Below are 26552 nucleotides of genomic sequence, written 5' to 3'. Positions count from 1 at the left end.
GAACATGCATGTATATGTACACCTCTAATTAAAGAATGTCTCCCACGTATGAACAGAGTCTACTTTCTATGCAAATATGCCAGGAAATATTACATTTCAAACGATACTTTAGGATGCAAAGCATGAGGAGAGAGTAAATTAATAATGAAACCACCGCAACATAAATTCCTTCCTGGGTTGTGCATTATCAGTCCCTTCTAGCCCCCCTATACACACACACACACACACACACACCCTTCACTGCCTCGCCACATAAACACACACTGCCGTCACAACTCATCCTGCATCCAGCGGAGAAAGCGGCTCTCTGGTAATTATTATGCTTTGCTGTTTGTGCACAAGGGCAAGGATGCGCTTCCCGTATCCTTCAGCAGCTTGTGCCACTTTCAGCAGATCTGCAGCTCCTGGATGTGTGAGCGATGGCTGCAGGCGCTCCGGCCGGCCGCCGCCGCTCGCACACGCATCGGCCCAGGGCGAATCGCCGACTGTTAATAGGAGCGCCGCTGACTCCACAATAGCCCCGATTGTGTCTCGTCTGAAAACGGCGGTCCTCTGCGCTGCGTGTGGGTCCTTGTGTGCGCCCATAAAAGCACTCATGCATTACAGGGGCTTGACCCAGATCACAGATAGACATAATAATGCATGACAGGTTGTCCTTTTGAAAGCCGTGCGTCCTAAAAGGCGGACCGGCCATTCCCAGCCTCCACGTCTGAGACCCTGCCGACGAAAAGAACAGTCTGGCGTTTGCGTTTTTCTGCCATCTACTCCCAGAAACCCAAAGCCATCTGTGCAAGAGTATCACATGCACGGCCCTGTTGTTTGATACACATATCCAATTCTGCATGCATTTGATATCCGAGGGAACTTTAACCTCTTCCTATATGTGAAAGCTTTGAGCCAGGCTTGGCCGCACGCCATCTGCTTTCCATGGCGGAGTTTAATAGTTCCTCTGGAAAAACGACCTCACGCTGAACGATCACTTGTGGCCCCAACCCTGGACATGTAAACATAATATTCTCTCAAACTCCAGCCAAGATCTCATTCCAGTTACCAGAAGCTCTAAAAATACTCCCAGGATGTGCTCCCTCACACACACACACACACACACACGGACACACACCAGGATGTCAACTTAAGCACAGTTTCCATGGCATCTGTGAGCATATTCAGATTATATTTATTCATTATACATGGGGACGTGTGAGCGCCACATTAAAGATGCATACGAACAGCTTATCCCAAAGACTTTAAAGGCGCTCGTCGCCAAACAAATAAAGATAATGTATTATTCAGACAATCTTATGTCGGGGAAACTGTAGCACAAATTCCTCTGCTTTGAGTTATTCAGAGTTAATGAGGCTGAATTTATCCTGAGCAGTGTCAACTGAAGGACACGCACTCCACGTGCGGAGAGGCCGATCATCCCACCGCAAGATTTACATTTCGCAGTTTACGTAACCACGTGCGACCTTGTGTGCGGTAATCCAACAAATTGGCTGCTCCGATGATCTTGAGTCAACGGGAATGTATGTGTTTTCATTTCGAGCGGCTCAGCCGGCCGTTTGTGAGGGTGAAGCGTCGGGAGGCGGGCCGCGGGGCGGCCGCTCGCCGCTTCCTCCGGAGGAACGGCGAGCGGAGGAGACGGGTCGGCTGAGGTGACGTTTAACACGTGGCTGCGTGACGGCCGAGCTCAAAAATACATGTTCAAACCCACAGTGGAGAAAACGTCTTCTTCAGTTTGACAAAGTGCACACAGATACTGCAAGGAAATGCCAAGTTCAGAAAAGAAATTAGCCGTATTTCTGAGAGGAGAACGACAGGAAGCCGTTCAGAACACGGAAATGAGTCAAATAATTGAGGTAATACGAGCCAAAATTGAACTGGTGCGTTAGTAACAAACATGAAGCTCACAATATCTGCACAGCAGCGTCAGGCAGTCCAGGACAGTGCAGGCGTCTTCCATTTGATGAAGATCGACGTCTTTACCTTCTACCTATCAAATACTGCTCTTCCTGAAGCTGCAGAACCAGTTCAGCTTTAGAAATGAAGAAAAGCCACACTCAATGGCTTTCATTAGTCATTTTGTTATTAAAAAAAAATGCTTTAACTCATGATTCATTAAAGAGAAACATTGAATTGATCCGTTTTCAAGAAAGATGCTCAGGAGTTGACAAAATATTGTTTTGCAAAATTAGGCCCCGTTAACGTTTCAAGTGAAAGTATTTTATTTTTTGCTTTATCTCAGAAAAGTTGTGTTTTTACAAACTGTTTTAACAGTGGAAAAACTGAAATGATGCCGTGAAACAATTAACCTCTGGGGAGTTTCCATGTTCATCCTGTGTGCAGACGAGTTTCCATATATTCTTCACTTCCTCTCAAAACTGAAGTACATTTATTTTGGAGTTGAATCTAGTCGTGAGTGTGATTGTGATTGTGCTAGCTTCATGCTCATAGTCAGCTGGGAGAGCCTCCAACTCCCCTCGATCCTCACCGAGATGAAACAGGAGCAGAGGATGGATCGACGGACAATATCCGTTAGGTGTTTCGCTTCTGCGTGGTTGTCGCCACCTTCCCGATGCCAGCATCTTGTCGCACCTGCACCGATTTTTGGAGGAGTGTTTGTCTGTGGGCTGGACGTTATTTAAGCCAATTTAAATTTGAAAAGCTCTGCAAGCCGATCCGCCAGTTCTTTTCCATCCTGCCATCTTCAGCCAACTTCGCAAATCAAAACTTTAGCTTTGTGAAAACGCAACTGCTCTCGGTAGCATTGTGCAACCTGGCATGGGCTCGAACCCTGATCTTCTTCCTGTGAGCTCAAGTGTCTGGGTTATGCAGCCAACACAAGAAAAACAAAAGGTCAATATGATGCATTCCATAGTATCAGCTTCATCACTGCTTCAAAGGAGATGAAGAGTTTCATGCTCCAAATCTGTCAGTAGTTTCCCGCAGTTTTCTTCCTTTCGGCCGTACAAATAATTCCCAATAGTTGATTTATGAGCAACGAAAAAGAAGAATTGCATATATTTAACTGAATCAAGTGTGAGTTACTTATAGTTTATTCTGGAAATTATATGAATGTTGGTGTGAACTGCTGCTGACAGTTTGAAAACATAAAAAAAAAAAAACTCTTCAGAAGAAAGGTTTGCCTTTCAGATTTTGCACACGGCACCGCAGTGTATGTTGCACTTTATGTCCGTTGGACTCAGCTACAATTCCATGATGCTTATTTGGATAATTCATAAGGCTCTGTATCGAGCCCTATGTATCATTGAAGAGTTTGCTCTCTCTTTTCAAGGCCCACCGATCCCACGGGCCGCCCGTGCATTTTCACCGCCTGCACTCTCTGTAGTTACACCCCTGTATCTCCACAATCAGATCAATTATATCTTTTTCCACTGACAGACACTGAACATAATTAGTTATTCACTACATCCATTTTTTCTCCTTTTCTGTATTTTATTCTGAAATTACTGGTTTTTTTTTTTTTTTTTTTTTTTTAAGAAATGTAACTAAATGCGAAAATAACAGTTGTGACCACATTCGGGGGACATCTAAAGTGTCAAAGAGTGTGTCTAATAATTAACAGTTCAATGGATAAAAGCATTATGAAGAATCAATAACACGGGAGATAGTGTGCAGTTAATGGATTCCTTCTCTGATCATATCTGGTGCATGTAAACACACGGCGCGAATGGCGGTTCCCGGCGGTTCCTCGGTGCGTGCTGGTTAGCATTCATCTCTCTCCATAATCTGCTCTGTTAACGTTTCTGGCTGTCTCCTGGAGCGTTTAACCTTGTCAGAGATAGGCTGGGATCCATTAAGATTTCCTGAAAGGGTTGAGCATTACGGCCTCATTTAGAATGACTTCCATTTTTAATAAACTGCTCGCAGTCCTGCGGATCAAATACCGAGGGGGTGCACTTAACAACGCCGGAGATATAGATACGCCTCATAATTTATACGACAAAAAAGCTGGAGAAATCACACCCATGCTTCAGTCCTTACCCATGATCCTTTTTGTTCTGCTCCTTCTGTTAGAGCTTTGCGACATGCTTAAAGCCGCTTCATCATCTTCTCAAGTTCACCCCCCCCCCCCCCCCCCCCCCCCCCCTACCGACTGGAGCTCTGGTGTGATTTCTTTTAATATGCTGCAATAATGTTTACCTTTTTCTTTTTTTTTTTTTTTTTAACAGACTTGGACTGTTTGTTTCTACGCGGCATCCTTGCTGCCAGCTGAATCTCTAACAGGCTTGTTAAAGTGTAACACTGGCAGGGGAGACCATCCTGTGATTTTACACTTTACAACACACTTATATTACAGTGCTGTTTGTGCCGCTGCACACGATCACGCCTGAAGAGGGACGTGTGCGGAAAGGTAATGACAGGAGCCGGGCTCAGCCAGAAATGATGAGATGAGAATAAAGCGCGCGGGGTTAACAGAGAGGCAAGAGGGGCAAAGCGCAGCCAGAGGGGAGGGTGAGGTTAATGGAATTGGTGGAGTAAGAAGTGGAGGGAAGGCTGCTGGAATGGTATGTGAATTGAGAAGGGCCTTTTTAGCTGCTGAATCGATGCGGAGTTCCTCCTGTTCGGAGAACTTGTCAGCGAGCAGAGGTGAGAGGGTGAAGGGCAGGGGGAAAGTATCAAATCAGAAATACCATGGAAACTTATCAACCTGATCAAATAAGAATTTTTAATTTGATATACACAAATGAATGACAAAAAAATTCATTCATGACACTCTGGAGTTGTGATTTTCTTTAGTGGTTCAGAAGCACCATAAATATCACATTTCCACAGTAACTTTGTCCTTCTGTATGATCAAATATTCCCTAAAAGCTCAAATGTATTTGCGTCATCTCTTGAAGACGTGGTTTCAATCATCCTGCGACAGTCAGTCAGGTGTTTAATAATTTTCTTTTTCAGTTTTTGGAACCATAAAACCATCTGATTTTTCTGTTTTTGTCCGATTGTTCTTTGTTAAGCATGAGACATGAGTGAGTCTCAGAGCAACCGAAACAGTCAGCTGCACCCGTCCTACAGGACGCTCAGTCAGGAGGGAGAGGGGACATATTTAAGGCCTGTTTATGCAACATTTTAAAGTGAAAGACAGTTTCTCAGGTCAAAAACGCAACTTTTCTGAAATGCCACAGTCGTAGTAAACTGCTCTGCCCATGCACAAGAATTCACCCATAACAGTGCATGCAGTGCTTCCTCCTCACTCTTGCATTAAACAGAACACTCAATGTGGCTCCATGAACTGAAATGAGTTTGACTAAACCGTCAGCCTGCTGGAGTTTTTCCCTCTTTCGTTTCATTGCTTTCTTTGCACTGATCAATGTGTGTTTCGGCTCTCTGCGCTCCCGAAAGCCTCAAGAGCATCACGGGAAACAGTTTTATGATAATGGGTAACATATATCCCTTATATATCTTGGCAATTCCAAGAGTTTCTCATTCTTTGATAAGTGGGATGTCTCAATAGGCAGTACAGCAGGATTATACCTTCCCCCATGTCCCCTCACAGACTGGACTTTTCTTTCTTGGCTCTATAAAGAGCTGCAAAACAGATCAAATGCAGAACATTTGCTGTATTTAGAAGCAACACGTCCGTCTGAGGTGATTGTATTAGTCTTATGAATTCCTCATTTTGAATCTCTGATTGTGTTTTTTAATAGCGTGTCCTTCAGACAGTTCTCAGCTCGCCTCTTTCTAATGCAATCAGACCAACATTACTGGGTTAACTCAGGTCATGTAAACAGAGAAAAAGAAGCACAAGTGAGACTTTTTTTCCTACTTTTCAATCCATGAAATGAATTCCAATATTTTGTCGGTTTCCTGATTGAAAATATTTGGATTAAACAAAATCTTTTCAGTTCACTGGTTCAAATCCTCCTGTGGGTCTCTGAGCAAGGCTTTTATCCCCCAACTGTTTGGGATTATTCATATTTCAAGTTTGGTTCTTCAAATCCAGTCCCTGCTTATTTGAATCGGCTAATGTTTCTAGCTCATTGTCATTTTTCGGTCAATTTACCAAACAAACACTAAAATAATATCAGTTTTCATTTGCCTGGTGTCTTCTGACCTGCGGAGGGGAGGAACCACCTCAGTCTGTTCTCAGATTTATTCACAGACGGAAGCTTCTGCAAAATTTAGGTTGCTTGTGTAAATGCCACCGAGTCATAGGAGGATAGCGAGTCGGAGAGGAAGCAGCGCAGGCGTGCGCAACAAAGGCTCCTACATACTCGTCCTCGGCACCGGGTCGCTGCTCTGCCATGCACTTTGGGCAGATTTCACGAAACAATGCAGCAAACTGGCCTCACCTGCAATACAGAGAGAGGCAGCACTCATTTACATACTGTCACTAATTTACAAAGTGTCAGTGCCGGGTGGAAACCTCTTGACTGGCTACTTTTAATTTGTAACTTCAATTACAAGAAGCTTAAAGCTATGAAAATATGCTGACCCTCAGGTTAATGAAGCCTCTTCAGTAGCACAGGAAGAAGCTCAAAGAGACGCAGCGCGGTCACTCAGTTCAAACCCCGGTGTGACATTTTGGGACTGGGCTGACAGCAGTAATAACGGACAAGCCTCTTCGTCTCGTTTCACTTTTCTTTGACTCCTTATTTACCCCCTAAAAGCAACACTTCAAAAGGTATTTAGGCGGAGCAGTGAGATGGGCTTGAGAGAGGGCGAGAGCGGAGAAACCAGGATGACTTATGGAAGCCGGGGCAGCGAAGGCAGGCGACACACTGGACACGTCAGCAGTTCATCGCAGGGCAAACGCAGAGACAGACAACCGCACACACACACTCACATTCACTCCTACAAGCAATTTAGAGACAAGGAATAACCTCAAAAGCTTGTTTTTGGACTGTGAGAGGAACCTGTAGTAACTGACATAAACAGGCAACCTCCACAGAGAAATGCTCTGGCATACCACAAGTTAAGGGAGTCCACAAAAGATCACTGTCCAAGCCTGTCTGACTTGGTTCATGTTGTTATTATAGACATTATGTAGATACCTTGCCAGCTTTTACTTCGAAAGCTTTTATCCTCTGTCCTGTTTAATGTCAACCTTTAAAGCCTAATGTGTCTCTTACGATATTTTTTTCAGTGCTTCAGAGTCCCAGACGACGTTACGCAACCGTGTGACAGGCTGAGTCGCGCTCGTCATGATGAGTAAACTGACCTTTATGTGTTAAATTACTGAAGTGTTCTGTTCAGATCTACTTGTCAATTTGCTTCATGCATAAATCATGTATTCCAATCAATTTTTTCTCCGGGCTGATCCTTTCGCAGCGAGTCAATATTTGTGTCTTCGAGTCCTCCGCTCAGATTTAGGAAGCAGCGAAGTGTTCGAGAGGAGACTCCCCGACCACAACACTCTCGTCAAGTGGTGAATTCCTGCAGCACGACGGTGTCACTGCCAAATGCTTCCCCCATCTTTCTGTGCAGGCCTGCCACAGACACGCTTTCTTGGGTCACTTCCAAGACGGACAGGTTGTAATTGATGATTTTGAGGGAGCAGATCCGTCTCTGTCGTGCTCAATATATTACATTTATGCAGCGCAAATCATCCACGCAGGGATTGATTTGATTAATGGCTCAGTGACACATTATATTCATGTTATCCATCCCTTCTCCATTGCTCACTGCGCCTGCTGGGCTGTCGGTGCCAAGCGCCCTACTGACCCCCGGTGGTGGGGGATTTATGGTGCAGCGCTCAGCACCACGGACAGCGACAGAGTTTATGAAACTTATCAGAGAGCTAATAGAGCATTGTGGTTCCTTGATAGGCAATATTTTCTGACTTATATATATATATGGCATCATGAACTACATATTTTAATAGGCTATTAAATATGTCATTAAGCACACCCATCACTTAAAACCCTCGGCCTTCTGGTTTTGACTTAGAGCTTAAACTGGACACGAGCCGCCTCGGTGCAGAAGGGACTTTATTCCCTTCAATTATGCAGGAACCAGAAAATGCATTGCAACACAATAAAAGTATCCTTGAAGGACTCCTAATTTTTGGTGCACTGCAGGCTGTTACGGAAAAGCAACAACAGCTTTGATGGCACTTTCCAAACGTGTCCGCGGAGCCGAGAATATGCTTACGTTGACATTTAAAATCGGCCGAGCAACCGGTCTTTAATTCACAGTTTTCTCGTCCAGACTTGTGAGTTCTCATGAGTAAATGTTTGCTTGCTTCCTGCAGAGACAATAGTCCTGCCCTTCACAATGTGCAGCCGTTTGTGGGAGGTGTGGTGCCAATAACGGCGGCCTTTGCTGCAGCACACAGTCTGTGGAGCATGCGAAGCGGAGAGTTTGATTAGCCTGGAGGCTCGGCGGGGGATTCATCTGCTGCCAGCAATCAATACACGGGCTGCAAAGCATGCCAATCAGTTTTATTGGTTTCTCCTTGCTTTGGTGTTACCACATGCATCACTACCACTCATATAATTTTCTCTTTTGTGGATCTATATTCAGTCTGAGGGTCCAATGCTTGGGTAGAGACCCCAAAAATGTAGGGGTTACTTTAGAGGGTTTGATTGGTCTTTTCTGTGTGAAGTTTGCAGATTCTCACTGTGCGTGGGTTTCCTTTAGTGCCCTCCAAAGACGTGTAAGTCAGGTTAATGTAATTAGTAACTGTATGTGGTGCGAGTGATTGTGTGTCTGTCTCAGGCCGGTGATTGAGTGGCCACATGTCCAGGGCAGACCTCACCTTTGACACAGTGTCAGCTGGGATCTGCTCCAGCGCATGCCAGCTCGATAAAGCATCAATTGAAGACAGATCGTCACAAGGGGAGCGGTCACTCTGCCAACGTCTGCTGACACTGTGACGGATGAAAAAGTTAGATTTTTAGTTGTAGTAAAACATGGAACAGTGACTAGAAGTATAGCTTTGGAATGTCGCTGCTGCATAACTTATCCTTGATACATTATACTAGTCAGGATTAGGGATAGGGACCGGTCAAATCTATCAGGTCAATCCAATACAAAAAAAAGCACAGGAGTAAACTCTAATGGAAGTATGTCCTGCAAACACTGCAAGAGAATGATAGTGTCACTGTATATATCTGGATTTAGTTTTTTTCAGGAAACACCAAACCAAATAACATCAAAAAGATAAATGTGATCCAGTTGATCACAGCCTCTGAACAAGCAGACCATGAATAAAACATCACTGCAATGACAATTATTCAATGCTCCATTGTCCGGTTAATGTCATAACTGTGCAGGTGGAATATGGGGTAAATCAGTAAAAAAAAAAAAAAAATTCTTATAGTTGAGTTGATGATTTCTTTGTTGAAAAAGCGAAGGATGGACATACCAGGTTTTCCTCTTTAAAGTTGTAAATATTTTAATTTTAATTTAACTGAACTATAAGTACAGAACCTCTGCCCAAATGTTCAAACCATGCAACAGCAAAACATATTTAAATAAACTAAACAAGCTGCCCACAAAGAGTAGAAACTGCTCCAACAATTGTACTTAATAAATAGCATCATTTTTCTTGTATATTTCACAGTTTTGTCGCATTTGGTCAAATTAAATAAGGACCGAGGTCCCACAGATTTTTTTTTTTTGAAAATCCCTCATTAAACTATTTATGGAACGCAAACACTGTAACGAAGAATACAATAAACTTGAGAGAACTTGATTTCCCTTCAGTTAGCTTGTGCCTGTTACTGCAAATCAATTCCTGAAAGTTCGCTAAAACTATCCAGCGCGTGGCTTGTCTTACTTCTCACCTGTTCGTCCTCTGGCTTGCTGATTGAAAAACAGACTTCCGGTTAGAACCGGAAGTTTGTCGGGGGAGGGGGGGCGCACACACACGCAAAAAAAAAGTCAACCACAGGAAACATTTTGATCAATAACTGAATAATAAGACAGAACTTTCTCCTTTTTGCTGAATATTATATTTAGAGCTGAATGTGTGGAAACACCTGCTGAACACAAACTACTAAACATGTTTTTGAGGACTCTGATCTGTTTGGCTGAAGCTGTCATTAAGTGGGAAGGTCTAATTTAGTGGCTTGTCTTGCATAATGAACTGTGTCCTTTCATGTCCTGCCATGTGTCAGCTGTTTCCTCATCCAGGCATCCTGTCTTCATAATTACCCATTTGTCTTGAGCAGGATTTCAGACACTTGATGGTAGACCATTTTAATATAGGAAAATGCATTTTGAGTCCAAAGTCATCAACAATCACATAATTTAGAAAAATCCACTCATCAATGTTTTGGCCTTTAGAAACTGTTCAACAACACGTGGCATATTAATATCTTTCACAGCACTGTGCCAGAGCAGAAGCCTGACATGAGATCAGATAGAATCAGAGGCAGAAAACAAGACAGAAGGACACAGCAGCCACCTAATGGCACAACCAACTCATTACACACAATCCTGACAAAGTGACAAACACACCTGAAAGATCATGTGAAAATGTTTGCACATGCTTAATCTAGTGTGTGTGTCCTCAGAAAGATACATAGAAAAGAAGTGTGTTATTGAGCCTGAAGGACGGCACAGTGAAGAAAATCATATTTGGTGTAACACCATGTACAGTATTAAAAAAAAGTCTTCAAAGCGTGTAGCAACAGCAGCAGTACAGAACCGCTTGTGACAATTGGAAGCACCATTAATGCCGGGATGAGCACTGTTAAGAAGCTCGGCTGTGCTGGAGGCTCAGTAGGAACAGAAATAAAGACTTACAGAGATAGTTTGACTCAAAGGGAACAGGCAGAATTTAACCAGGCTGAAATCCCTCCTCTGGCTTTCTGTTCTCTGCCTCCCAAACACTCTCAAACTACAAACAGCGCACACATTGTTTTTCCACTTCACAACCTGAACCATGATAAAACTCAAGAGTTTTATGGAGATGAAGTGGAACTGCAGACATAAAAATGTAGAAAATGAAGCTCAGCAGTATGTTACTACTATGCTTTTGTTGCCTGTCACTGAAGACGGACTAAACAGACTGAGACCTGAAAATGTATTTTATGTTTAAAAAGCAGGGCTATACCAGTTGAAATGTCACTCCATCTCTTAAAGTTATGAAGAAAAAAAATAAGATTCCTACATTTAAATCAATGAATTTGCAATAAAGATGATAAAGAAGTCAAAATAGGTTTCGTGTAAATTTAAATGGAAATAGAATTACATCAAGATCATGAATAATTATAGAAAAAAAAAACTAAATTTAAACATGAACTTGATGGATGGATGGATGGACGGATGGATGGAAGGCTGGATGGATGGAAGGCTGGATGGAGCGAGCTCACCAGCACTGATTCCATGCCAGAAGCCAGAACCAGAACTGTGAGGCAGATTTCAGCCACTCTGGCCCTCGCCTGTGGAACAGCCTGCTGGAGAGCCTCCAGACTGTCGATACTTTCAAAAGGTTAAAGACACAGCCTTTCAATCAGAGTTTTAACTGACCTTTGAAATTCTTCTTGCATTCTTATCATTATTCCTGTATTTCCTTGTGTATTTTTACTCTTTTAAACTTATTTTACTTACACAAGGTCTTTTATTACTTTAAAGTTTTCATTTTTTTCTGAACCCCCGTGTTAAATTGTCATTTTAGGATATCATCAAAATATCGTCCATGTAATTACAATTCAAATCAGTATTTGTGGAGCGAACATTCTTCTTACTGCATCAATGTAAAAGTACAGAATGACAAAGTCAAAAACATGACAGCATTAGTCCTCAGCTGGGGAACGGAGGCAGCGACAGAAAGTGGTCTTGATCCTCCTGAAAACTTTTTTGGATCCTCTTCAGCACTTTGGTGAAAGTAGCACTGGAGGCTCCCCTGACCGAGCTGCTCGATACGTCGGAAAGCTCAGAGGCTGAGAGCTCGGGGACTGCAAACCCCATCAGAAACAACACAGCAGCCTTTATTATGTGAGCAGCACGCAAACAGCCACTGACTACTCTGACTCAGGTGGGACATGGCGTTGAGGGGTTGCTGCAGAGACTCTGAGCTTCCCTTCCAGATGAAACATCCTTTTAAGGAGGTCCACCAAGGCCCGCCTTCTGACAGTTCTGCAGAATTTTTATGTGGTCTAGTTGGAAACAGTCATATCAGTGGATCAACAGTAAAGATCACGTGAAAATAGTCTCATTAAATGCCCTCTGCATGTTGGGTGTATTTACAGCAGATTCGCGTCTCTTTACAGAAGTCTCATTATTTAAATGTAATGTCATGTAATAGAAAAGAAACACTGAGAACTTAAAACTTTCATGAACAGTTCAGAGCAGTGACTGGGTGAATTTGAGCATTTTTGAGTAGATTCGGATGACTTCGACACTTTGTGAAAGGCTGAGAGAAAAAGAGTAAAATCTGTGAAATCAGCAGGATAACTGTGGAACAACGTTTATGTTTAGAAGATGCACAGACAGATCGTGAGAGGTCCGGCTTGCGATGCTGTGAGGGACGAAGACTCAACTGATCGTTGTTAAACATGCAGACATCATCAGGGCCAAAAATATAAACCTGCGGAGCAACTGGGCGGATTTCACGAAGCTGCAGAGGAGCCCACTGCCGCTGCTCCATGAGCTTGATGAGATTCATGTCTGTATCAGACTCCAGGCAGTGTCTTCTCACTTTGGAGGTTTTAAAGTTTCCATCCCCCAAAGTCTAGTATCCACTCCCTGTGACATTTTTACCACTCGTTTCAGTGTTACATTTTTACAATGAGTCTGGATATGAATGGTTGATAATTCAAGAATAAAAAGAAATCTATCAAGAATAAGAAGACAAGGGAAAAAAAAAAACAATCAATGCGGTACTCAATTATTTTAAGGGCTAATGAATTAATATCCACATCATTCTTAACACCAGAACAATTAGAAGAGAAGAGAAAACACACGACCATCTATTTCAAAGTTATGTTTACTTGCACCAGTCAGAAAAATCATGGTGCAAAAGATCAAATCCCAGTTACAACAACAGTGACAGTGCATTTCAGTGAAGGAACGTCACAAATAAAATAGGGGGGAAAAAAAGGAGAGAAATACCATTTACGACGACAAAATATCAACAGCGATGAACCAACAAGAGCCATTTCATAAGGAAAAATACCAAACACAAAACAATCAGTTACAGACAATGGCTGCAAACGATGACTAGAAAACAATACAGTAACTTGTAATAATGCTTCATCTGGCACAGAAATCTCAATACAATCAATCTCCCAGCACCACACGCACACACACGCACACGCACAACAAAAGCCAAAGTACGATCATCCCATTACCACAGCATTAAAATCAAATACATGTAATAAATATCAGTGAAAGCACCTTCAAAGCCGAAATGTGTCTAATTGATCAACTGACTGTGCAACAAGTAAAAAAAAAAAAGAAAAAGTCTGATAAGAACATTACATCAGGAGACTAAATACCAATAAAACAACTGTCAAATTGTTTCCGACATGATTGTGGCTGTAAATCAGAATGAATATATACACAGCAACAAGATGACCTCCCAAAAACTCCTGGCTTCATGTCGTTTCCTGTGACGCCGTCAGGTTGAAGGTGAAAATGACGACAAGCTGATCATCGGGCAGTGACATCCGACTCTATGAAATGGGTTTGTGTTTGTAAGAGCCTCATATGTGCCGACCCCAACAATAATACCTTTAAAAAGTTAAAAATTCACTCATTCCAGGCAGCGTGTGCTCAGAGTCACCCAAACACACGTCTCTCCTCCACGTGCAAACACTCCTGTTGCGTTTCGTAGCATTTAGAAAAAAAAAAAAGAAAGAAAAATTAAAAGATAACATTATCATTCATCAGTCCGAGATACCAAAATATAGAAAAAGATCCACGTCACAAGAGATAAGCATGCGAGCAATTTTCAGACCGGCACAATAACGCGAGTAATGTACAGCGAGTAAGATGAGAAACAGCGCCCGCTGTAGGACTGCGACTGATTCCAACGAGACGTTTAATCCGAGATCCGAGCTCCACTGTGTCCGCTGAGAACTGTGGCGTTGTAGTGTGAAGGAGATCCAGCTGCTTTGGACTGAAGGTCATCGCAGTTCAAAGTTCATCCCACAGGGAAGATGTTTGTCATCTTTCCCGTTTTCCCCTCAGCGCTCATTTCTTACAGCGATTTGGTCTTTTGTGACCATTTGATCCTTTACATTCTCTGCAAATACTGCAAAACCACTGAACTTGGAACTCAAACTACGCTCAGAAAAATTCCAGAAACCGTTCCCGGAGACCCAGAGCAGAGCGGCGACATGCGGCGCTGCACTTCTGCGGTCTGCTGTTTTGCTGAATACTGTATTTGTGGTAAACTGGAGAGAGAAAAAAAAAAAAAAACAGATCCTGTGATCAAAGGTTTTAGCCAGCAAATCACTGGAAGGACTGTTCATTTGCTGTGTGCAAACTTGTGTCTTGACCACGACTGAATTAAAGGATTCACCTCCTCCGCTGTAGATATATGGCTTCTGCTCATTTATGGCTCCTTTTTTCCCTTTTTCCCTATTTATAGCCAGGCACTGTGAACATGGGGGAAATGTCTCATGCTGAACGCTTAGTGTGTGGCGTCACCAGATCATGGCGAGTAAATACTGAAGAAGTAATAAAATCTTTTCCAAGCTGCATCGTCTCTCCCGGGCGCACCGAGGAAAGCGCAGGTTTGGTTTGTGGGGATCACAGCGTGAAGGATGAAGATGTGCAAATCAGGTCTGCATTTGGAGCTTCAGAGCGAAGCTGGGGGAGGCAGTTTTTAATGTCACGGAGCAAATAAACGTCCAAAGACTTCTGCACTTTATCTTGAATGCATTAAGGATTAGACATTAAGATTTCTCGCTAATTCCAGGTTTATTTGCAGAAAAAGTCTTCCCGTCTCTGCTTTATTGATACACACTATCAAAGATCGCAGCAGTCTGAAAACGTGACTAAAACTACAGATATGTTCAGTTCCGCTGAGCTGCTGTTCGATAAGATGCTGGTTTAAATGAGAATCCATGCAAAACAGATGCTGAATGTGTGTCTGAATGGACGACTCCGTCTTCCCCCAGAAGACCACCTGCCCCCCAGCTTCAACCCAGTAGTGTTCTGATGCTCCAGTGTGTCGTTTGGAACCGAGCACATACCTCTTCACTTCCAGGCTGCTCTCCCTCCCTGTCATTCTAGCTAGCTCTGCTTTGGGCTCACAGATTGCTTTGGCTGTGCTTTGGATGGTGTTGCGGAGGCAGAGGAGGAGGTGGACGAGGAGGAGGAGGAGGAGGAGGACGAGCTCCATCGGGTCTCCACGCCGGTGCTCGTCATCTTCAGCTTCCGCCGTTTCGCGAGGGGAGCGTTGTCGACGCTCTTCAGAAAGAAGCCCTCTCTCTTGCCGCGGTTGAAAGCCTGATGGAAGAAAAGATCAGAGAGAAATGGGAGCGTTTGAAAATCCACAAGCTTCCCCGATTCCAAGAGGTTTTTTTTTTATTTTAAGCACGCACACACAAACCTTGTACGTAGCATTAACGTAGGTGCGGACCGTCGGCCCGCTGGACTCCAACACATCTGGAGTGCACAAAGGAGTAGTAGACATGGACGCTCCGCCCTGCAGCCAGCTGTTCTCCTTCAGGTCGGAGAGCTTCAGACGCCGTTCTGGATCCACCGTCAGCAGGCCTTCAGGGTGACGTGTTGAAGCAGGAAAACAAATGAGACATGGGAACACTGAAAGCTGCAGTAACCTGTGTGTTTCCCTCGTGGCTGAATTTAAAAGCAAAATGCCAGATCTCACACCTTTAACAAGTTCTTTGGCGTCGTCTGAAACGCCCTTCCAGGCCTCTCCGTCTAACGAGAAATCGCCCTCTTTTATCTTCTGCATGATGTCTGCCGCGTAGGAAGAGGTCATCCCACCCTGCTCACTCTGGAACGGCACCTGGCCTGACAGCATGGTGTACTGTTGAAGACACACACACACACACAGCCGTTAGCGGGTCCGCTCTGCCAGATGCTGCGGAATCGGCCTATTAAGGAGGTTTAATTACCAGGATGACCCCCAGACTCCAGAGGTCGCAGGCTTTGTCGTATCCCGCGCTCTCGAAAAGCTCCGGCGCGGCGTACTGCAGGGTGAAGCAGGGCGTCTGCAGGGGGGCGCTGCCCGCCGGGCACAGGCGGGCAAATCCAAAATCTATGACTTTCAGCACAGAGTCCTCGCTCTCATCCGTAAACAGCACGTTCTGCAGGGCGGACACAACAACAAGACGCGTGAATCTTTTTTCTCCACTACACTTTCTGTACTCACTTTCTTTAACACTGAGGAACCACAACAAGCTGGCACGCATGTATATATATATATATATGTGTAATTTTGTGGTTGATATGTGGATCTTAGGGATGTGATGGTGTTTAATCTTCATACTGGATCTTTGTTTTTTTCCCTGTGTGAAGTTGCACTTCATATTTTGACCTTCATAAACACAAGAGTCATGAAATCAGACTCAGCCCACCTCCGGTTTGAGATCTCTGTGCACGACTCCAGCGTCGTGCATGAAGCTGACCGCTGAGACCAGACACTGTAAAAGCTGACTGGCCTCTGCCTCGCCAAACAGTTTCTTCCTCTTGATCCTTTCCAGCAGCTCTCCGCCCTGCAGAAGCTCCATCACTAAGTATGTGTGATACTAAGAGACACAAGAAGAAGACTTAGTTACTTCCTGGTCTTGGTGGGGCGTGTAGCTTCATATCCAGAACTTTTACTGATTGTCATTCTTTAAAGTGGATATGATAAATGCTACCTGATCGGTGTAGACGTCGTGCAGCTTGACAATGTTGGGGTGAGTCTCGCATTGCCTCAAGGCAGCAATCTCCCTCTGAGTGTACGCCTCCATTCTAAGACAAATAAAGCAGAATGTGTGCTATTGATTCAAACCTCAAACAAACACACATCGGTGAATTAAAGCAGCTTCGGATCAGCGCTCACCTGCGGCTGACGATCTTGACGGCGTATTCGTGTCCAGTCTGCTTGTGTTTGCATTTTCTGCACACAGAGAAGCTCCCCTCACCCAGTGGCGGGCCGTGAAGACACAGCTCGTAATGCTGGAAAAACTGGGATTCCTGAGCAAAGCAGTAATAAAACAGAAAAGTCAGCATTGTTTTGGTGTTCTTAACTTGAGACTTCTACTTCTACGACTGTTACTTGTACTTAAACAGCGAGGGTGATAAATGAACTCCAGTCAGGTATAACTACAGCTTGCAGGATGTCACCAAGCTCTCTGGAGTGTGAGTAACACCAGGCAGACTGACAGGTGCAAGAAAACCTACTGAGAGCTGATGGAAATGTCAGTCTGGCCGGTAGAGAACTAATTAGCACCAAAAGCCGCCGAGGAGACCCGGCTGTCACTCTATAGAACACGACGCTTCCCTACAGACTAAACTATGAAACATGAACAATTTTCCACTTTATGTCAACATCAGTGAATCAGCTGCAATTTAGGTTTTGTAACTGATTTTACTATTTATGATTCCTAATATGTTAAAATGTTAGATAATCAAGTTTCTCTGTCCGCACCTGTAACATGGCGCTGCGCTGGACAGACGCAGAAGCAGGTCGGTCAGCTCCGATCTGAGATTCGACAAAGTCTCCCATGACGGCGTTCTTATTGAAAAGGATGGAGGGAGCGATGAACGAGTAGCCCTGAGAGAGGAGAGAGGTCAGAGAGAGGCGGGCTGCCGGCGTCACGGAGGAGCGAGCGGGAAGGTCGCAATCACGACTCCTGACCTGAAACAGACGGTCTGTGCTCGGGGGCGTGCTCGCCGGGGAATACACCGGATCCATCCCCGTGAATTCCTCCGCGAAGTTCCCGACGTCCAGTTCACTCTTCAGCTCGGGCTTGAAGGGGCTCTCCACCTTCTTCTCTGAGAGGTCGGCCCAGTTCAGGCCCTGTGAGGAAACGGAGAGAAGACGGGACGAGTCGCACCGCAGTGGAAACACTTAGAGGGGAATAAAGATCCTCCAGTTTCTGGAAGCAGAGGCGGGACCTTGAAGAAAGGATGTGCTTTGATGTCTTCGGCCCCTCGGGGCCCAGAGCCCAGCCTCCTGTGGGGGTCTTTCACCAGCAGCTTCTTCAGCAGGTCCTGCGCTGTGGAGCCGATCATGGAGGGGAACGGTGGATCACAGCGTAATATCCGTCTGGGAGGAGGAGTGATGAGGTGACCATTTTGGTTCAAATCAGAATAGACGATTAAGTTATGTTCTATCATCCATATTCTGCACAGCTTTAAAGACCTCAGGGTTGCATGAGGCAGGAGTTGATCCTAGATCACCCCAGGTTACACCCTGAACAAGTAATCAAGTCAAATTATGGAACGTTTTTAACTGTGAGAGGACCTCAGAGTGCCTGGCTGCAGAAAAGCAACGCACACAAGTAGTGAACAATATTCAGTAAGGAACAATTTTTTCACCCTGTAACATGAAATTAATGCACATATACGTCTCGGCTGTGTGACGGATTGATCTGTGATTGATGGGAATGGGGTCAGCAGCACTCACTTTGACACCTCGCTCTGGGAGTTCCTCTCTCCCTCCAAGGTAAAAGGAGACGCTCCCGTCAGCAGCTCAAACATCAAGATCCCAAGGCTCCACCAATCAACCGACTGAAAGAGAGCGCAGGTTAAAAGCATTAAAGAGAGGGAATAACAGTCGAATCTGAAAAAGATGAGGCACACACTCCCTGGTTATCTGCTACATTTAAATACTTCCATGATCAAAACTGCTACACTGAAGAATCTGCAGCCCATATATCTTCAAATGCAAATGCCAAATGAAGAGCATTCAGTTGTGTGTTCATGCAAACAGACTGTGCTCTGGGTTTCTATGGGATTTGTGGGTGATCATACATGAATAAGCAGCATGATTGACAGGAGTGTTAAAATGACGGGTTTTTTTGTGTGTGTGTGACAGCTTTTGTTCACGGAGGAGAGATTGGACGGAGAGCTGAGTGCCAAGCGCAAGACGGAGGAAGATAACGCGGAGTTGGGTGTGTTTGTGGAGGAAGTTAACGGGAAGTTACAGCAACATCAAACCAAATCTGGCTTAAGAAGAGAAGCAAAGAGGAAGACGATCTGCCGCAAGGGTGAAAAAAAATGTTCATTTGACCGTTTGGATTTCAGTCGGTCATCATGAAATAAATCAAGATAAAGCAGATTAAAAAATAAATAAAAGAGTTCTTTACCTTGCCATGCCCTGCCTTCCCTCTGATGATCTCAGGAGCCATGTACTCAATAGTGCCACAGAAAGAATAAGTCCTCTCCTTCTGCAATCGCCACAAATGAACCCAAAGAATTAAAGCCAAAAAAAGATAATAATAATGTTACTAGGACAAACATTGTTCTATGAATCCTTGTGCAAAAACATCCTGATGTTTCCTTGCAGTAATGACCATGTACCTCCTCTTCCAGAAACTCTTTGCTCAGGCCGAAGTCTGTCAACACGATGTGTCCTTCGCTGTCCAGGAGAATGTTTTCCAATTTGATGTCTCGGTACACGATCCCGAGCTGTGAGACAAGAGGGGGACGAATATAATAGAAGAAACATAAAGAAACGTTTTACCAGCGATCAAGACAAAAGCGACAGTAATCACAGTATTTTCAAGCCCACTCAGGTATTGTAGTCATCCCACGGTGTAAACTGTGAACCGTGGCACGGCTGTGGCAGTCAGAGAGGGTGGGAGTGGCTCTGGGACTGGCGCCAAGGACAAAGGGCGCCTAGCTGACAGAGGTGTGTTGTGTTGGCGAGTCGCTCACACACACACACACACACGCAGGTACAGAGAGCATGTCAGGCTGTCGAGGGTATTGTTTATGTCAGGCAGTAGAATGTTTGGAGGGAGGACAGACAGAAGCAGGAGGCTGTGTGTCGGTGTCCTGAGGAGAACCCGGGTCTGGCTGCAGAGTTCCTCCGTTATCACACCAACATAAACAGCTGCTGGAGCGACGACACAAACACCACTCTTAATAGTGGCAACAGCTCAGGGCGAGAAACACTGGTCATCTGCCTGCAGATGATGCCAATACGAGAGCTACTTTTCACAACCTACACGCGTGTACAGTAACTAAATCATTTTTTGAAACGCTTTAGAGTGAATTTTCCCACTCACACTAAAGGTCATAACTCAATACTGCCGACTGCTCATATTAATAAAAGTCTCAGGAGAGCCTGCATACTGTTGATTAAAGACCCTTGAAAACACACAACATCCATCTGCCTTCCTCTCTGTGGTTGGTTCACACGCTGGAGCAAGACTTGTGGATCATTTAAGGACGCTGGTGCATACCTATGTTTAGCACACAAATGCAAAGCTACAGTGTTGGTGAGGCATTCTTATGTAACCGTTTGTTTTTTTAGGCCTTCACACGATGAGAAAAGACTACCTGCTTTCCATTCAAAGACGAAATTATCAAATCGGTGATTCATTTATAAAAGGAGGCAAATCAGGACGACGGGTCTCCAGGGACACAGCAGGAGGAAAGATGTGGGGATCGGGGGAGGATGGACGCCTTCCCAAAAGATTTCTGCTTTTTATCTTGACTTATGCTCAGAAAACGAGAGAGCAATAACCAATTTATCAAAACATGGATAACTGTTCCTGTAACTGCCACAGAGACAAATGAGAATATCGGTGTGAGCTTTAACACATCGGTGATTTAAATCACATTATACAGGGTCTCTGGAATACTAATGAAACAATATACATGCAGATTTTTTTTTGTATTAAATGCACACAAAGCTAATTATTTTCCAATAATAAAGTCAACCATTCTCCATTAGTTAAGTTTGAACTTCCACCCACTAACGAAAATGTTTGAACATTAATGTACTGAACATAAAATTAATTCATGCACTGTGGCGCACTATGTACAAAGACTTTTCACATATTTCAAATTAAGAGGAGTTGTGACTTTTACTGTCTATTAATTCCACTATCTGTCAACAGCAACAACTTATAAACATTATAAAGTCCAGTATTGAAGCAAAAACGGCTCTGCAAATTGTTTCAGTCACACCACAACTCACATGAGCGGCGAGAGCTGGAGGTGCTGTGAGGTCTGCTGAACTTTGAAATCCACTGCAAATCCATTACGACCAGAGGCAATGCTTCTCGTCTCCCTCCCAATTGAATCAGACGGCATGTGATTTGACCCCGTTCCATGTTTATTTTGAAAGGTCATGAGGCTAAAGTCTGCTAAATGTGCTCACAAACCAGGCTGGGATATTTAGGATTATGGAGGACATGCTGAGAGACCTCAGACAGTCCAGGCAGTGTCTTCTCAGTGGACGAGGACTCCTCACCTCAGAGCACAGCTGGGACAGAGTACAGATGTGCTGCAGTTGCACCTCCGCTGTGGGGGAGTCTGCTGCAGCTCCAGTGTTTTCTTTTCATTTCTATGGCTACAATGGTGTTTTGTCTGATGCTTTTTGGTTCTTGTTGTCTGCTCCCGTTTGGTCTGTGGTTTCATTTGAGGACTTTCACGTATGAAATGAATGTGGAGATGTGGAGAAAGATATCTTGCTTCCATGGAAACTGAGGTGTACTATGGGAGCCACAAATAAATCAATCTAATTCTGACCTGATTTCCCTGGACAAGAATCTTTTCAAAGATACCAACAACTGAAAACCCATTAACTAAATGGCTCTGGCTTTTGAAAAGAAATAAAGAGCACGTCTCCCTTCAGGTCTTAGTGGGTTCAGTCACCAGATGAGGTTCAGCAACATGTCACTCAGAAATCACAATGTGTTGTGTGGCTTTTTCCCCACTATGGAGAGAACTCAACACTTTTTTCAGAGACACACTCACCTTGTGCAGGTGCTCCAGAGCCAGAATGATTTCCCCAATATAAATCCTCACTGCCTCCTCAGAAAAGTGATCCCTCTGGTACAAATGAGTGAACATCTCCCCGCCGCTCACATAATCTGTGCACACACACACACACACACACACACACACACACACACACAGAGGTCACAATAAACAAATTGAAAAGTGAGGTCTAAGCATAAAGAAACAGAAGGGGAAAGCGTCTATATTTATTGCTCCACGACTCACCCAGGATGAGATGCAGCTTGCTCTGAGTCTGGAAGGCATAGTGCAGCGTGACCAGGAAGGGAGACTGACGGATGTGCTCCAGCACCTGCCTCTCCGTGCGAGTGTGTTCGGTTGTCTTCGCCTTCTGAACGATAGCTGCTTTCTTCAACACCTGTGAGAAAGAGAGATCGAAAATAAACGCTGGGAGGAAACCAGAGGACCTGATGAAAGCTGCACGTGAAGAACATGCAAACTTCACATGTAAAGAAAGCTATGCGTGCCGAGAGTGCGGTGACTGAAAATCTTACCTTCATGGCGTACAGCTGGCCCGCATCATGGCCGCTGTTCTTCCTGACCAGGAAGACTTTTCCGTAAGCTATAAAAAGACCAATAAATACAATCTGAATTAAATCAGGCAACACCATCAGAGTGCTGGTGAAATGGTGTGGAAGCCACTTCAAAACAAACACACGGGGTGAACTCAGAACTCAACACATTTCTTCACAATGAATTCAATCAGGCGATGTTTTGATGACAGAAACTGCCTCCTGGATCACTGTGAACGATGCTTCATAAGAGGGATATGAGCGGCATATGGTTTCACTGATAAACATGGAGACAGCGGACAACGAGCCAGAATATGAATACCAACAAATGCTTTATCGTGGAGCGTCTGGCGAATTTTAATTTGCACGCTGCACATATTAACTATTTCCACTTCGTCCTCTGGGTTTACCCAACATTGAATCTAATCAGGTTGGGTATGTATATTCAACGCTCACCTCCAGTGCCCAAGACTTTGAGCAGCTCAAAGTTCTCCATGCCAACTCTTTCAGTGTGACCTGTGAGGTTAGCTGGGGAGACAAAGGAAAACAAAGTTCAGTTTTTATATTTGCCTCATTTTCATATTGATATAACGGGAATTTCATAAAGTTGTCACACTGCCAGGGCAAATCAAAATAGTACAACTACAAGACATACGATCACTGCAAAAAGTCTCTTTCCATCCTCCTAAATGTTTCATAATGCTACCTGCTGCACTCTGGCTACCTGCTGCACTTAAGAGGACGTCGCCCTCGAGTCAACATCACACCGACTAAAGTCATTCATTCCTGCTGAAGACAAACATGCAGTCACAGCAGTGATTATAGAGCAGCCTGACCTGCAGCTAGCCTCAAAGCCGCAGCTCACAGAGCGCAAATACATCAGCAATTCTCTGCCTTGTGTGAAATATGAATTGTTTAACTTCATGCGTAACTTCAGTTCGTGCTCACACACACACTTAACAAATAAATTTACAGTCTGTGTAAAGTCTGTGATTCAAATTATTTCAGTATAAACATCAAGCACAATCATACTGATAATATCCTAAAAGGAACAAGAAATAAGCACCTTAATGTAGTTATGGTGAATTATTGTTAATGTATGATAGCTCCGAATGATCCAAGACAAAAAAAAAAAAAATTATATATTTTGATTATCTTCCATTCATACCGTCTACAGATCTAACTCCTTTTCTCCGTACACAAAAGGCCATTTTTTAAATATTGTTCACAAATGTGTCTAAATCTGTTAGTGGGCACTTTTCCCGGATACTCCATCCACCTCACAGGTGTGGCACATCATATGCTGATTAGACAGGAGGATTATTGCACGGGTGTGTCTTCGGCTGGTCTCCATAAAAGGACACTCTAAAATGTGCCCTTTCATCACACAGCTGTGACAGCACCATACCATAGATGTCGCAAGTTTTGAGGGAGCTTGTAATTGGCATTCTGATTGCAGGAATGTCCACTAAAGCCACTGTCAATGATTCGAATGTTAATTTCTCCACCATGAGCCGTCTCCAAAGGCATTTCAGACAATTTGGCTGTACATCCAACCAGCCTTTCCACCACAGACCATGAGTAACCCCACCAGTCCAGCATCTCCATATCCAGTATCCTATATGGTCTCAGACCAGCTACCCAGATTGATGCTACAACAATCGCTTTGCATAACCAAATAATTTCTGCACCAACTGTCACAGGGAATTTGTATGCCTGTCATCCTCATCGGGGCCTCGACTTGACTGCAGTTTGTCGTAGTAACAAACTTAAATGGGCAAATGCTCTCGGTCGATGGCATCTGGCCCTTCAGAGAGGTGTTCTCTTGATGAATCCCAGTTTTCACTGTTCAGGGCAGATGGCAGACAGAATCTATGGGTGAGCAGTTTGCTGATGTGAATGCTGAGAGTCCAGCAGTCCATGGTGGTGGTAGGGTTGTGATGCCAGGTGAATGTTTTGGACAAAAAACGCACTGCATTTTATTGATGGTATTTTGAATACACAGAGATACCGTGATGAGATCCTGAGGCTCTCTGTCGTACCATTCATCTATGAATATCACCTCACATTGCAGCATGATTATTACATGATTCCATGTTGCAGGATCTGTGCAGAATTCCTGGAAGCTGAAAGCATCCCAATTCTTGCATGGCCAGCATGCTCACCAGACATTTCAGCCATTGAGCATATTTGGGATGCTCTGGATCGGCGTATACAACAGTGTGTTTCTGTTCCTGCCAATATCCAGCAACTTGGCACGGCCATTGACGAGGAGTGGACCAACATTCCACAGGCCACAATCAACAACCTGACCAACTCTATGTGAAGGGGATGTGCTGCACTGCGTGACGCAAATAGTACAGTAAAACTGCACATTTCCAATTGTTCTTTTATTGTGGCCACCAAAAGACACACCTATGCAATAATCCTACTGTGTAATCAGCATCTTGACCTGCCACACCAGTGAGGTGAATGGATTATCTCGACAGTGGGAAAACTGGTCACTCACACAGATTAGATACATTTATGAACAACATTTGAGAGAAATAATCCTTCTGTGTACATAGAAAAAGTCAGAAATTTCAGTTCAACTCATGAAAAATGGGAGTAAATAAAAAAAGTCTTGCATTTATATTTTGTTCAGTGACGATGATGATGAGCATCCAGACTTGTGTTTACTGATCACCCAAAGACAGAAACAGACTGGAGGGACTCACACAGAAGAAATGCCATTTGTTGCTGGCCCACTTCACATGTGTACAGATGTAAACATCTCAAAAACGTGGAGAGCAGAATTGAGTAATCCCTAACCTACTTACCACTGGTGATCTGATGTTTGACAGTGCAGGCCTTTTCATTTGTTTTCCCATCAGAGTCATCGCTGCTGTCAGAGGCGTCCCCAGACATAACTTAAAGAGAAGGAGGCTGAAGCCTACACACACTGTTTACGATTCGATTTGTACGGTTTGTCAGATTTTAAAGAGACACGCGCACAAGTATTCGAGATATTCTACTGCAAAAGCATCGTGGAGACTCACAGGAGCGTGATCGGAATGAGAGGGCGACTGTTTTTGAGACAATGCTGCTGTTCCGACGTTAATCCGCTCGAATCTGACATCCTGCTGTTTGTCTCCTGTCACTGACTCAAATCAATCAGAAAACTGTCCAAGACGTACCGCTGTTCAGATTTCCGCTGCTGTTTGATTTTCGATCGCCTCCAACTGCTCTCGATCACTCACAAGAGCTGTGTGAGAGTGCGTGAATCACAGATATGCAGTCAGAGTAAAAACAACACAGCTGAAGTGGCTAATGCTAGCGTTAGCTGCAAAAAAAACAGAGGTCTATTATGGCCAAGTTAGCGGTAGTTACAGGTTACTCACGTTAACCCTGCCGCTTGGTAAATGGCTGATCGGAATAAGGCGGTGTGTGAACCGTCACAACACCAGCAGCCACAACAGCAGGCGGTGTTACCTCTCTAGCTAGTGTGGATCGTAGTGAATTGAGAAAGTAGCGTCAGCAGCGAGCTAGCGAATTGTCAAAGTTTGAATGTTAGCTAGTCGCTGGTGTTGACTGGCCTCTTCGGATAACACGGTCCGGAACGGGTCGGAACGGGCCGCCGCGGCTGCTCCTCTGTCTCCTCTACCTCCGGCAGAAGCAAAGACGCGATTATTCGCCGCGGAAATGTCTACATTTTACTTTTTTTGAGTGCTTTAGTCGGCGGAGAGGGAACTGCTAACGCCAGGATGCTTTCGACACAACCTGGGCGACGGTCGGTCACGTGAGCTCCCGGTGTGGGCGGAGCCACGCTCGAGGAGACCTCAGAAGACCCAGTTTATTTAACCCGCTGCTGCAGTCACCGCGTGCAGCCCAGGGGGGCTGCAATCTGTGAGATCAGTGCATTTCTATCAAAACTGTGTGCAAACATTCCATTTCAATTGTGTTGCACAGCAGACAGCCTCTAAAAGAGAGTCTGATGTCTCGTGAAATGAAGAATGGCTTAACCTCACGTGCATGCTTTTAGGCTGTGGGAGGAAACTGGAAACCCTGGCATGATGTACATCAAGAACATGAAAACTCCACAGAAAGGTCTGGCCTGGATTTGAACCCATGACCTTCTTCTCGTGGTGGGGCGACAGTGCGGCCTGTGCAGTCTAATAAGAGGACTGCAAAGGATAAAATGTAAAG

General features: G+C 44.4%; 1 protein-coding gene across 2 annotated transcripts; it reads right to left on the bottom strand.

Annotated features, from left to right (window-relative positions):
- Positions 1-210: 210 nt before the first annotated feature.
- rps6ka4 (ribosomal protein S6 kinase, polypeptide 4) lies at positions 211-26118 on the bottom strand. 2 transcript variants are annotated; one of them, XR_003932252.1, is made up of 19 exons: positions 25187-26118; positions 22824-22895; positions 22350-22417; positions 22063-22213; positions 21814-21929; positions 19405-19512; positions 19191-19271; positions 18509-18612; positions 17998-18148; positions 17738-17899; positions 17528-17653; positions 16940-17073; positions 16755-16848; positions 16470-16640; positions 16008-16199; positions 15760-15919; positions 15479-15642; positions 13213-15375; positions 211-235 (listed from the first exon to the last, which is right to left on the bottom strand). XR_003932252.1 is itself a non-coding variant. In XM_030100593.1 (18 exons), the coding sequence occupies exons 1-18, from the start codon at positions 25272-25274 to the stop codon at positions 15160-15162; spliced, it is 2358 nt and encodes a 785-aa protein (XP_029956453.1). In that variant the 5' UTR covers positions 25275-26118; the 3' UTR covers positions 12887-15159. The 2 variants fall into 2 exon arrangements, 1 of the variants encoding a protein (XP_029956453.1); XM_030100593.1 differs by lacking the exon at positions 211-235 and having other exon boundaries at positions 12887-15375.
- Positions 26119-26552: the final 434 nt, after the last annotated feature.

The sequence above is a fragment of the Salarias fasciatus genome, chromosome 10 (assembly GCF_902148845.1).
Source record: "Salarias fasciatus chromosome 10, fSalaFa1.1, whole genome shotgun sequence".
NCBI classification, from domain to species: Eukaryota; Metazoa; Chordata; class Actinopteri; order Blenniiformes; family Blenniidae; genus Salarias; species Salarias fasciatus.
This window is presented reverse-complemented; position numbering and strand designations above follow the sequence as displayed.